Source organism: Elgaria multicarinata, chromosome 8 (assembly GCF_023053635.1).
Source record: "Elgaria multicarinata webbii isolate HBS135686 ecotype San Diego chromosome 8, rElgMul1.1.pri, whole genome shotgun sequence".
Classification (NCBI taxonomy): domain Eukaryota; kingdom Metazoa; phylum Chordata; class Lepidosauria; order Squamata; family Anguidae; genus Elgaria; species Elgaria multicarinata.
Window position 1 is genome coordinate 74,173,721 of NC_086178.1, and position 14,767 is coordinate 74,188,487.

The window sequence follows — 14,767 nt, forward strand, 5'->3', positions numbered from 1 at the left end:
GGATCTAAACAACTCCTTAGGGCTTATGCAAGTGGCTTGAGCATGCCCAGTGGAACCCCGGCCTCCCTCTCCCCTTGAACAGCTGCTTCCCCCATCCTGCCCCATGTCGTTCCCTTTGTTTCAAAAGCAGCTTTGCACGTGGTATGAGGATCTGCTATTGGCCTGGGGGTGGGGAGAAGGAAGGTCCTGAGACCGTTTGATTCACATGGTTCTTTGGTTCCTGATTGATATATTTTTGTTTTAATTTCTTGCAGTGTTGGACTCCTCAATCAATAAGTGTTTTTTTTTAAAGGAGGGGAAACAGCATCACAGCTATTCCTCCCTGAATCTACTGCATTCAAATGGGAAACTGTGCTGCCATCTTCCAAAAGAGGCTCATCACAACTAAGCTAAAAATTATGCTGGAGCTGATATGGTGGAAAGGGCTGTGTACCTCAAAGCTCACTTTTTCAGCTTTGCTACATGGGCACTGATAGTTGGAAGGATGAAAGGGAATCCTCTAAAGCAGCGGTCTTCAACCAGTGGGTCATGACCCAAAAGTGAGTCGCGAGATCAGTCCAGACAGGTTGCGGCAAAGCTGTTGCTGTCATGTTGCCACCCTCCAAAGCATAAATGGTACCTCGCTGGACAAATAATAGAGCAAGTGAGGCATTTTAATCACCTTGGGTTTGGTTTACCGACAAGGGTAATTGGTCCCAACATATGATGTCCTTTGTTTTGAAGGCATTAAGATCCTCGCAAGCAGTTTTGTGCTTTACCAGAACTAAAGGGGGTAACATGATTGTCCCTACTTGAGAGTTTTTAGAGGCAAAGTGCTCCCACAGCTGACCTATGGGGGAGAGATTTGGGGTTTGACCAAAATAACCCATTTGGAAATCACCCAAAATAAATTTCTTAAAAGACTGCTTGGCTTACCCTCTTCTACTCCAGCAGGCAATATTAGAGCTGAGACCAGGACTATGCCAGTACAGTTTTATATTTTTGTAGCTATGTTTATATTCTATTTTAAACTTCTTAATATGGATGATTTTAGGGTACCTAAAAATGTTTTTTAGAACAGTCAAAATGTCACCTACAGACCACCTGGGTAGCGAACTGTGAACAGCAAATGTTAGCTTTTGACTTAATACCTCAGGTTCTCAAAGAATGGCCCTGGGATCAGATTCAGAGACACAGAAAAAACAAAGTGGGCGAGTTTTACTCCCAACATGATCTAGAAGCAATTAAAAAATCATCATTTTCTCCACACCTGCATCTTTTAAAATTAACTCATGGACTTGAGCGCTATCTACATGAGTTATCAGTAGCATCCTTTAGTAAGGCATTTCTGGCACTGCGTTTCCAAGATGGGTCCGAGATGGGTCTTGGGTCTGGATCAGTTGAAGACCACTGCTCTTTGCTTAACTTTAGTCACATTGCAATATTTATTTATCACATTAAATAAAGGGTGTGCACCCTGTAGCCTTCTAGATACTGTTGGATTTCAGCTGCCATCATCCCTCACCATTAGCCATGCTGGCTAGTGCTGATGGGAGTTGCAGTCCAACAATATGTGCTTGGCCACAACTTGCCTACCCCTACGTTAAATTGAAATCCACAGGTAAACGTGCTGTATGCAAGAAATTGTGCCTGGGAAGTGTGCAATACTGCTTGTATGCTAAGCAACACTATAAAATTGACTCTCCATTTTTGTGCAAGTCCCTGGGTACCTCCATTAAAGTTCTTAAAACATGCATGAGACGCTAGGCTCACAGGAAAAAAGTATTATCCTATCAAACAAATTGTAAGAATATACATTTTGCAATCACTTCTTGAACCCCTACGTTTAATGTAATGTCTAAGAGGGATGTTTGACAAAATTGGACAGATTTTTAAAGGTTTCAGATTGGACAAATAAGTGCCATCTTTCCTACAGGCTACAAACTTCATCTGTCAATCCCATTGTTAACTATTTGTATTCTGGGATGTGTGTGTGCTGTTGAGGAATCTTATATCACCCAGGGAGTCAGATCTGGATTTACAGGTCATATATTGAGGTAAGGTCATGTAGACAGATAAGATAGCCCTTACATTTGCATATTCTTATATGATTGGTGGGATTCCATCCTCTCCCTCAGTGGCTGGATTTTTAATTTTCTAGTTCACTGGCTAGAGGAGTTCTTAATCCCTAGGAACATTCATAGAAGGGGCGATCCTTTTCTCTTTGTTCCAATTGTTCCAGAAGTCATTGAGACACCATGTGCTTCCTTTGTCTTGAGAAATGGCCTCAACAAAAAGTCTGTCTTGAACCACAGAAAGTTTTATGGGATCTTGTTTAGCTGAATACCTATCCAAAGTGAAGAAAAATACCTAATAAATCTAAATTTTCTATTTTCGTGCCATTTTTAGAAGTTGGCATGAAACACAAAATTCATAGAAAAATTTTGCAACAGTTTTAAAAATTTAAATAGAATATATATATGAAGTAACGGGTGATTAGCCCATTCTTTCCTATAGGTTTGGTTCTACAACTTTAAAAGAAAAAAAATGCAAGTCTATGTGCAAGGGATGCAGAACTAATCACTGGTGGTGGTGGTGGCAAATTGCCCTCCACGGGCTGAATGTCATCAGTGAGATCAGAGATAACCCCAGGGTGTCCTCCAGGTTATGGAGCTTGGAGGAAATCAAGGAGGCTTTGTGGGCTAGAGTAGGCATACAGGACATAGACTCGCACCCGTGCTACAGCTATTTCATTAACATTTTCTTATTTAAAAAAAAAAACTTATGTTACTTTGAATAGCATGTGCACTCCTTCATAGCCCTAGAATGATCAGCTTTTGTTTGTTCTTTGTTTTGAAAGAAGAAGACAGTCATTTTCTCTTGCAGCAGGTTTATGCCCCCCCATTATATTTGTAAGTTATTGAACTTCTGAAGAAAGATCAGGGTTAGTGCCTCTACAGAGTTGCATCCACTCTATAGAACTGTTCAAAGACACACAGAGTATCAACTTTCATTTTGCTTAACTAGACTGGGTAGTGGCTCTACCGATTATAGAGATGTATTTTTAAACAATAAAATGGCTTAAGAGCAAGAACACAATAATAAAAAACCCACCCAAAATCTGTCCTGGGGTTTCAAATTTAATTATTTCTAAGCCTAACGACATCTATTTGAAGAGTTCATTCAAGGATTTACAATTTTGAATTTAGCTATCTACAGAACTAGGATGCTTCCAGGCTAGATTTTTTATCATGCAATTGCCCAGTCTCATTATGAAATTTTGCTTAGGTCCATATAACACCATCATCCACCTAGTCCCTTCCATGTTTTCCCACTGCTTAACCCACCTTTTTTCTGTCATGAAAAAAAATCTGTTAAAGGGGTGGGGGGGGAAGTGAATTGCTTACACAACATATTTTGACAGACAATACTAGGGAAGAAACCTTAAAGCATCTCATATTAAGTGCAACTAGAAGCTGTTGGACTCATTCTAAAATTATTCATAAGCTTAACTATATGCAAAATATGCAAATAAGCTACTACAGCCCACTTATTCATGATATGTAGTATTCGGTGCTGAACCATTTAATCCACACTGCTATATGGAAGTACCTTGTGGGAAATAACGAGACTTTGGATTCAATTTGGCCATTAAACAGGAAATTCATTTCAAAAAACATTTCAGCAAGACTCCAAACAGAGACTACTCATATATGGAGTTCAAACAGCATTTAAATATTCCCCAGGATCTGTTTAGACTCTTCAAGATGAAACATGAAAACCAAGTCCATAAACATTAAGACAGACCTACATTTTGGAATCATGCATTGGCAGACAAAAATACTAAACCAAACAATATTCCCTCTTAGTTGCTGCCTCTGTTACAAAAGTCTGTCATGTTGGTAACGCTGAGTGAGCTGTTGGGGCTTCATTCGCTTGTTTTACACTTCACTAAATGCAATGTACAAGATGTTTATCTGCACAGCTTGTTTCATGTCTATCTCACATTCTAAATCTTGTCATATAGATTCCCCCGTGCCCCAGCTTTGGGTAATGTAAGACAAGAGAGCAAGATGTGCATGGTTTGGAGAAAAGAATGACATTCCTCAGTGTGGTAGGAATGACTGCACATCTGCCTAATTTGGAACCTACATAGCATCTCATTTGCAAGCCGAGGAAAGTCCACTTAAGCCTGTGGGGAACATTCATTCGAGAACGGCCAAGAATTACTAACCACACACACAGAACAGCAGTATTCACTTGAACTGTTTATCTATAAGATTTGGCTAGATCCTATAAGGATTCATCTGTCCTTGATTTTAATGAATCTAAAGAGGCACAAACACTATAAAAGCAAACAGGCTTCTTCTTCTTTTTAACGAGATCTGCAGAGATGCTGCTGGAGCTACCTACTATGCTTTCAGAGTTCTACTTCCCAGCTCCAGCCGGATTCTTTTCTATTCAGGAGCCAGAGGTGAGCCAGGAGAATTCCAGCAATGATTACAGGGGATCAGGCACTGGCTTGAAGTCTAAGCTTCTGCTGGCAGAAGCACTAGCAATGGTTGAATGCCATAAATTGCAACCACCAGAGCACACAAATGAGGAGGTGATCCTTTCCCCCTTTTTGATTGTCAGAAATTGGTACAAGTACCATTGACTTCTTCATATGTATGTCTTGCCATCTTGGGCAATGTGGGATAAAGTGATTTAAGACTTCTTGCTATAATTTAAGCCGACTGCATGTCTGTAATAATTTATATATTGTGTGCACCTTCTAATTGCAGATATTTTGGGGCAAATTTGTTTTCTCTCTAATGTTTGCCTCCAGTACAGTCTATAAAATAAATCCACCTGACATTCTCTCTGTTTCTCATTCTGTAGTACCAACATAGCTACTAAGGGTATGTTTGTACATGGGTTTCTAAGGGCTTCACATTTTTTTAATTCCATGTTTGTGGTCCAGTTCCATGATCCATGAGCCAGTTGCCACAGCACTCCCCCATGCATACCAACACACACACACACACACACACACACACACACACACACACACACCTTTTCACATGTCACATACAGGGAATAGGGTAAGGACCATTAAATTACAATGCCGCACTATATGCTTTTCCAGTTATTGCTCATCACACTTTTGACTTATCATCAATGCATTGTAACAAGACCCTGGAATGTTTCCAGTTCCCCTGTAGACATGGTATTAGGCCCTGAATCTTATCTGGGTAGTAGTTCTTATACTGTCAACTGTTTTTGTCTGGCGTAATATGATTCTGTGGCAAGTATATACATCAAATATGGAACATTATATGCAGCATATTACATTTGGAGTGAACTACAAGTATCTGTTTGTAATCCATACAACTAGTTACGACTAAGTAAAAAAAAGATCCATATTATCTTCCCAGGTACCATTATTGTACATAATGTTTTAACACATCCTTCCAGATATATTAAACCATGTAAAAAAAATGTATGTTTCTAAAATTATGGATTCATCATCATCCAACAAAAGCAGCCACCAGAAAAGCTTGAAATGAATTGAAATCCCATGAACGTTAGTCAGGCAAAATTATTTTTCAGAATTATTTTTAAAGTATCTCTTAATTGCATTTAGTCATAATCTGTTATTCCCATAAATGTTTTAATAGTAGTTGCGAAATCATGTTGTGTGGTGTGTGACAGCAGCAAATCCCTTCAGCATAATTAAAATTGCAAATGTACTTGGCAAACGACAAATGGATTTCTAGTTTTATGTAAACTGCACCTTTACAGATTAGGAAAAATATTTTGGCCAGGAAAATACAGATGGAAGAGAGACATGTAAAATCCATTGTTCAGAGGAAAATAATCTAAACTTCAATTGTATCTAATGTTCTGTTAGTAGGCTTGTCCTCTGATCCTCCTAAGTTTCTTGTACACTTAGCAACCACATCTGATAGCAAACATCAAACTAGAAGGGTGCCTTTTGAAAAATCTAAAGCTGGCTGATAGAACCCTTTTAAGTCAGGTTCAAAGTCTGTTTTAGAGATGAGATAGAGCCCTACACCTGCGCGTTTATGGCATTCTGATGGGTAAAATACAGCTCGCTCTCTTTCTCTCTCTTCAGTCATACAATTCTGCCAGTTGTCAGCATTTTTTTCAGGATTACAAAGGAAGCATTCTTTCACTCTTCTCTGGAGAAGATTAACCCAATTTTGATTGGGTTAATTAAACTGACAGGTGGAATATGGCTTTTACATTTTTTTCTGCATTACGTGATGAAACGAAGACCCACCCACCCTCCCATTTCCCCCACCAACCACACACTTCCAGCTTGGAGTTTGAAATCTACTCCTGTATGATAGGGGACACTGCTTCCCAAGGGATATCAGTATCAATAATGTCTTTCACAGGGGGCCTGTGTGTGGAAAACAATCACGAGCATCGCTTTGCTCTCAACCGAGGACTAAATAATTCATGGTAAACTTAGAAGCACTGGGGTAAAGGTGTGTTAGTGTGTGCATGGGGAGAGGAGTATGAGTTCCACTGAATTATTCTCCTAGCAAAAAAATCCACAAAACTTTAGCAAGACGCTGAGGTATAGATGCATAGATGACTACCCTTGAAGAGCACCTGTGGTGCCTGAAATGCTAATGAATACATCATGGCATAGGCTTTATGCAAAAATGTACTTGCTTTATATATCCAATTCAACAGGAGCTGCCCTATGAAAGATTGTGCTGCAGCACAGTTTAGAAATTATAGTTATCCTTATATATTCCTCATGGAACAGAGCTTTTTAAAAACGTAACAGAACTACTGCTTCACTACCAACGGAACCATTCAACTTCAATTATTCAAGTCAGGGGGAAAAATCCTTCCTAAGTAGACAAGACTGTGCAAAGTCTCCCTCCCAAAAACAGAGAAATGTGTCATTCAAGGTATTATGACCCCACAATTCTAATCAGACCCATGAGCATCCAGCATATTTAATTTAAAACAAATGAACAGAAGTATCTAGATGCCATGGCTGTAGGGATAAATTGTAACGTAAAGTAAGAGTAAAACGTAAAGGCAAAAGACAATTACTTGTTACATAAGGCTGCTTCTTTTCCATCATGGGAATTATTTATGTGTGCAAGTACCCAGCTTTTGTGGCTCTCACAAACATTCCTTTGATTTTTGGGGAAGAACTACACATTACAAATAACACAGGGCTGCTATTGAAAGCTGCAACACCATGTGGATTAGCCTCTATACAACTCACACTTAAGTTGTCCAGTGAATTGATATCATTACAATTAGCATTTCCTTGCTTCAATGTGCTGCATGCTCTTAGGGCATGGCTAGACGAGGGCTTATCCCGGGGATTGCCCCGGGATCATCCCTGTGCGTCCACATGACAAACAGGGGATCCCGGGAGCAGGGAGGGAAGATCCCTCCCTTGTCCCGGGATATCGCCCTACTTGTTTTTCCTGTGGTCTCGGGATGATTCCGAGACCGTGAGACGTGTGACTGGGCATCGCCGTTTGTCCCAGCTCGTCGCGAGTAACCGGGGGTAGGGTGGGGTGAGCGGAAAAAACAATTTTTTAATTAAAAAAGACCTACCTTTTGCGCAGGAGCGCTTGTGCGCTCTTCTCCAATGGGAAAAAAAAACCCAAAATGGCGGGCATGATGTTCTCTTCCTCCTGGGACATCACCCTCCACCCCCTTGTCTAGCCATGCCCTAGGTCATACTTGAAGTAGACTTATTGAAAACAATGTGTCTTAAGGAAATCATGATAAACTCAAATTCCATAGGGCTTTATTCAACACTGCTACTCTGCTTAAACTATTGACTTACTGCTAGCTTAAGTGACCTCCAGTGGTTTGGCAATAGTTTAAGTTGCCGCAATGGATTTCCCCAGAAAACCTGTTTCAACAACTTACACTATTGGCATACCACTAGAGGTCACTTACGCTAGCAGTACATCAATGGGTCTATTTTAGTATGACTCAATCTGGATCCAATCCATATGGTAGCTGTTCCTTTTATGATTTTTAATAATGCTTTTCTTTCTTTACTGCTCTTTATTACATTTGATTATTAGGATTGTTTTTCATTTAGTTTGATTTATATTTGTATTTTTCAGTCAAGTTTAATTCTATCATAGAAAGGCAGGCTAACAAACAAAATAATGACAATTCTCATGAGTGGGGGAGAAAACAGCCCAGAAGTTAACTGGTCCTAAAAAAACAAGGGATAAAAGAAAGTAATGCATAGGTGTAGATTCGTCTTCATTTTTTTCTTCAAATCAATTCATGAGTTTCAAATTTTTGCAAAGGCTGAACCAACATTTTTTATGTGTATGTGGGGTAATTCCATAGTAAGAACCTTACGAAGTAATTACATGAGTGTTTTTTATTATTATTGCTTGCTAACCATCGTGGGAAAAATACAAATGATATGAATTACACGCAACTACAAAAACCAGAGATATAACCAGGGCACATTTTTCTGCTTCATGTTGTATTTCAATGAGGCCTATAGCGCTTTCCATAAAACAAAACACAAATGCAAGATTGGCATATTTTCTAAGGGTCTTAGGAATACGTCATTAGCTTACCTTCACAAATTCTGTCCAATCGCTGTCGTTTGACTTTGTGTTTGTCCACAAGTGCCATTGCGCTACTGCGTTTTATAACTTTTGGAATCAAAGGATAAAGCAATCCCTCAAGAACTTATGGAAATTCACAGTAGTCCGAGTGCATAACTTCACTTTGAATCCTGAAACAAGAAGAGAGTTGTACATTGTTGGCCCTTGGTAAAACAACAATCTGTACTGGAAATGCCTACAGATGTTACTTGCATTATCAGCATGAAATAGCTTCAGTGCTTTTGGCCCCTAAGACAGTTGGCTACAAATTGAATCTCCCATACCCATTGTGCAACGAAGGGGGAAACAGAATTGTTTAGACAAGTTTTTATTTTAGTTCCAGATTTTTTATCTCAGCTGAAACAAACCAGTTAAAAATCCACATAAGTCTTACTAGGATGCCCAATAACCGCTATGGCAGCAATGTATCACAGCCAGCTATGTGGCACCAGAGACATGCTATGAAGATGTTGCATGATCACAAGAGGGTGAGCTGGCACCACCTCACTAGTAGCTACCATTCTCAACACTTAATGCATCATGACTGTGAAGAACCAAGTGACATGGAATAGATGCAGCAAGGCTGGGCAGGAATAGGAATCTCTCTTCCCCAGCACACACGAACAAGCAGTCTTTACGACATTTTGTTCACTATGGAACCCTTTGGCCTATGCAAACTCATGTTGAATTCATGGGACAGCAAACTTTTAAACAGAACTGCAAAGAAGCAAGGAACTGGACATTTTGACAGACACAAGACTGCTGTTAACACTTACTTCTTCCCAAACATGAAATACTACAGGTTATATTTGCATTTCATCACAGACTTTGCCTTGGAAAGGATTGCTGAACAATTCTCAGTGCAATTGCACCTAAACAGATCCCTAGGGTGAATACGGCAGACTGCTGTATCTTAGGACATTAGGGATGAAGTTGCAGGGAAGAAGTCAATAATGAGCGAGTAAGCCTGTGGACATGGCCTATCTTATTTTTAAAAAATCTTTGCACAGCACCTAGCTGTTTGCACAGTACTATGTACTTTATGAAAGAATGTATTTTTGCAGACCTGATTCTCTGGCTGTATGCATTTTCACTATAGCGCACACCCAAATATGCACTTGTCATTTGAACTTGATGTTGAGCTATCTGGACTTCATATGATGCTTAGGCTATAGATATGGCAATATATGTGGTGTCATTTATCTTGTCAGCACAACTACATTTTTATGATGAAGTCCTCAATTTGTGTGCATTGGTAGACATGGTTGTCTCTTGCACTGTAATTTGGATTTTGTTGTAGGTAACCACATTATATCGCTGCCTTACCCAGCCTGGTACCCTACAGATGTTTAGGACTGCACTCCCAGTATCCCTAACCATTGGCCATGTTGGCTGGAGCTGATAGGAGTTGAATTCCAAAACATCTGGAGAACACCAGGCTGAGGAAGGCCAAAAATTACTGTACAGATAGCTACAGTCATGGATATGAAGTGAAGGAACGTTTCTGGCCTCCATCATATTGATGACATGGTAGTCAATGTATTCTCATATTGTCTTATTGTTTATTAATGGTTTATTTGTTTTAAAAAAACAATACAATCTTATACACACATAACCCTGTAGCATTGAATGTGGCTTCCCATTGGACTCTAGTAACATGCGTACTTGACAAAGTTTCTTGGGTTTTTATTGAAACTGAGTTTAATCCTCCAGCTGTTTAGAGAAAATGGGAAAAATGTGTTGGCTGTTTCTGATTAAAACTTAGAAACCAGAAAGAGACTACATATCACTTCTGGTGGTCCGGAGATGGAACATCTTTGCTTGACTTGTCTTTGCCATAACTTCCAGTTCATCTTCTTGCATTTACAAGCTTAATTTTTCCAGAATACACTTCACAAGGCTCCGTACAAACCCAAAGCTCAAGAAAACACAACTCAAGTTTCAAAAGCCTTCTTAAATCCAGATTTGACCAGTTTATGCAACTCACTATGTATTTTAATCTGTTCCTGTAAACTGCTTAGAGATATTTTTATATGGTAAGAAATATATAAATTGATATAAGCATGATGATGATGCAATCATATGGGATTTTATACAGTCGGCAGAATTTGGGATTTTAGTTAAAAGATTCTATGTACACACAGAGATATGCAGGTAATCCTAAACACAACTATGAAGATGATTTATTTCCCATGATATCTTTTCATGCATCTTTTCTTTCAGACTTGCCACACTGTTTATTAAATTAACTAGGAAAAAGTGAAAAGGGGGAAAGACTTTCTATCAACATCAGATTTCAAGCAACTGTATACCAAACACATTAAATTTTCACAAGTAAAATAATACTACCTGTGATTCAGTGAGAACTCATCTCATTCTAGAGGATAAGTGGCAGGGGAAATGTGATCTAGAATATTATGCACTTGAGAAGACAGTAATTGCTCACCTAACTGGGTATTCAGATGTAGTATTTTGGTTCTACTGATTATTGCCTATAAAATGTTTGCAAGGGACATTTCCTTTGAATCTAATGTCAACTTGAGAGTCAGGGAGGTGTAGTGGTTAGAGTGTTGGACAGAGAGTTGGGACATGTAGGTTCTAGTCACTACTCAGCCGTGGAAGCTCACTGGGTGGCTTTGGGCCAGTCACAGACTCTCAGCTCAACCTCCTCACAGGGTTGCTGTTGCAAGGATAAAATGAAGAGGAGGAGGATTATGTAGGAACCTTGGGTTCCTTGGAGGAAAAAAGATGGGATATAAATGCATTAATTAATAAATAAACAAACTTGGGTGAAGGAAGGGTAATGCACCCCAATAATAAATAAATTAAATAAATGTATATGATATGATATGTAAAGATGTACTGATCTTTGTTCTACCTAGACTTTGTGTGGGTTCTTGAAGACGTTAAAAGTTTTACTGATGTAACTGCTGGTTCCAACATATGATGCTGAAATGGAACTTACTTAGCCTCTTGTATTGCATTAACTCCAGCACCTGTTAACAACCTGGCAACCTTCCCTTAAGCCTCCCTATGATCAGCACTATTCACCAGTAAATTAATAGTCAAGTGGATTTCTTAGCGAAAGTCATGAATCTCAACTTAATTACTTAGGGAGAGAAAAATAGCTGCAGGGTGCTTAAAAGCAAGTCAAAGCAAATGTAAAAGACAATGTAGGCGCCTACCAAATACTATGCACACATAACAGCCCTATGAATGTGCAGGTTCTACAGAACATTTAACTGATCCATCATGTTCTCCATCTAAATCATTCCCTCTAATAGAGAATGTCAGGAGGTGCTCACAGGACTGGAGCCAAAATGGACCACTGAGAAACAAAAAGGAAGTATCAACATGCTTAGATGAAACCCAAAGTATGCAGAAGTAAACACATTTTTTTTAAAGTGCAACAAATCCATTACCAAAAAAAACCCACAACCCACTGCCTAATGAGGACTAAGCATGCTTGGCGACCTCAGATGGTTGTCACTTGGGAAAGAAAACAGAAAACTAGAGGGGAGAGGGCCTCTTCCCCAGCTTAAGAGTACCCTGGAAGAGCACTCTTTTTAGGAGATGAGGATATGCTGCAACATCAGGTGCAGGACCCACTCCTAGATATAAATTAGAAACATGCTCCAACTATGTATGGTGTTGGCTCATATCTACTAGTGTTCTGGGAAAGTAAAATGTGGTGCCTTCTGGCTAACCAGTTATTTGGAAAGTTACACTGTGAACGCAATGTGAAATTGAACCTTAAATGATTTCACAAGCACATTGAAAGAGGGGCACTTAATGAATGCAATGAAGTGTGAGCAAGGATGCTGCAATGTAATATAATTCACTCCGATCCCACTGAGGAGATCCACGTGTAGAAGAAAGTTTCCATACATCATTGCCCGTGTGGATACCAATGCATAACACAGCCTGCATTTGCATTGCGGTGATAATCTGGGACCCACCGGTTGAATGTGTGTTTTGATATGGATTATATCCATATTTGTTACTATATGTTGTGACTAGAGCTGGACTTGGGGTCATTGCATTTTTGCTTCCTTTGAATATTGCTTACCCTTATTTGCAAAGCAATCCAAGAAGCCCATAAAGTGTCACTTAATTGCAGAGTGTTATCACGGTGTTTTGCAAGCCTGGATAACGCCACTTCCTAACAGCTCTGAGCCTATATATTTTTCCAACAAAGTACCCCAGAAGGAAGTTTGGCTTTAGTCTTCCAGAAATTGCTAGCTATTAATAGTTAACAAATGCAATATGATCCTATGGGAGTGGAGGGAGATAGGGGAGAATAAGTGTGTAACAAATCTACTACCTAAAGGGATCAAAATTTCACAGAGATTACTGTTATTATTATAGATGGTTATCAATTATGCATCACATTGATAGTTAATTTATAAAAAGAACAGGGGCTCACTGGTGCTGCTGATTTCTGACTGATCGGAGATAGGCGATTTCCTGGTAGTTAATGGCCAATTTCCCAGCAATACGATTGCAGCATAATCACAGAGATTTATAGTAATAATGAATTGATTTCCCCCTCAAAATGTGATGATCCTAAAGAGCATGATTTGTGCTCCTATTAATAATTGATCTTGCATTTCAAAAGTATGTAGAACCCTGAATTTTAGGTACTGGAGGTTTTTAAAGTCAAGAGCTTATTGTATTACTAATAGGAAAGGCGGGGGAAGGAACCCAGATGAATAAATAAAAGGTTACAGTAAATAAATACAGTAGATAAATACAGTAAAGCATTTTTTATTGTAAACATTTCTGAGTTAAGTTTTAACACTCTTCTATTCGAACAGGCAGTAGAGTAAGAGCAGGCAGGAGCATAACTAAACTTGATAGATAGGAAGTTGACCTTACGGTGCTTCCAGAAGAGGCTCTTATTATGCAATCACCCTGCCTTACTTTAGGGATTTTTCAGGGGTCCAAAAGATGTCATTCTATTTGGAACCCTCCCTACTGCTTCTTGTATCTTTTTTTCTTTTCACCCATTTTTTTTTAAAAAAAATCCGTTAAGAACCAAAAATAGAATATGTGCACAATGTCTTCGATGGATAGCACTAGGAGCTGTCGGCCTGGAAGTACAAAAGTTGTTGTTCAAAAGCTGGCTGAAAGACCTGGAAGCGGCTTAGAGGACAATGCTGGCAAGGAATGTGATGGGTGTTCCAGTCCAACACATCTGGAAGGTGCCTGGTTGGGGCATGCTGTTGTAGTGTACATGTACAATAGCATGCCCCAACCAGGCACCTTCCAGATGTGTTGGATTGGAGCACCCATCATTTCTTGCCAGCATTAACTATGCTGGCTGGAATGATGGGCACTGCAGTCCAACACATCCAGAGGGCACAGGGTTGGACAAAGCACACACACTCACACGCACATTGCAGTTAATAATTCATTTCCCCCTAGCATGTCTTTTGCTTGCAGGGAGCAGGAAAGTTGGGTATACTTCTGCTACAACTGCTTCCTTCACACTCCTGAGAATTCAAGCTGGAATTAAAGAAGGAAGCCGGGCTGAAGTTTCTACTAATATGGCTGCCTCCTTCAGCTTTTATTAGTTTTGGCAGCAGTACACTTGGTTCCTTGTCTCTGTTCAGTACAGGGCAGAACCTGAGCTGGATCTCTACATGTCCTGAATGAGGTAGACTACAAACCAATTGCTTTTATGCTCTTCATGGTTTTAATTTTTGTGAACCGTCCAGAGAGCTTTGGCTATTGGGCGGAATAAAAATGTAATAAATAAATAAATAAATAAATAAAAAATTCCAGCACTGCGCTGTAAACTGACTAATCCTGAAGTATAATAGGCCAAGTAGTTTGTTTATTTAATTTATCTGATATACCTGGGTAAATGGCACTTGGCAGCTTACAAATACAAATAAAACTTGATTAAAATAAAACAATGCATTAAAATACAACAAAACACAGTAATCACAGAATAAAGATGGCACCCAACCCAACAAACCCATTCACATGCCAAGGGCCTGCTCGAATAAAATGGTCTTTGCTCGAGATGGAATTATAGAATGACTGACCCTGCAAATGTTCTCTTTCGTAGCAGTAGGGGCAATTTACCACCTAGGTGCTTAGCCAGAGGCAATTGTGAGTGGCAAATTGCATGGCTAGTAGAGTTGATATGACAC

General features: G+C 39.4%; 1 protein-coding gene across 8 annotated transcripts in view; it reads right to left on the reverse strand.

The window, feature by feature from the left end:
- CTBP2 (C-terminal binding protein 2) overlaps positions 1–14,767 on the reverse strand; it is a 222,982-nt gene that overhangs the window by 71,587 nt on the left and 136,628 nt on the right. For 7 of the 8 annotated variants that reach the window (XM_063132791.1, XM_063132793.1, XM_063132792.1 and 4 more), the window contains one exon: positions 8,577–8,737. The exons of the other annotated variant lie outside the window; for it this stretch is intronic. In XM_063132791.1, the coding sequence (XP_062988861.1) occupies positions 8,577–8,634 (58 nt within the window). In that variant the 5' untranslated portion in view covers positions 8,635–8,737. The remainder of the gene's footprint in view (positions 1–8,576; positions 8,738–14,767) is intronic. 8 annotated transcript variants of the gene reach the window in all.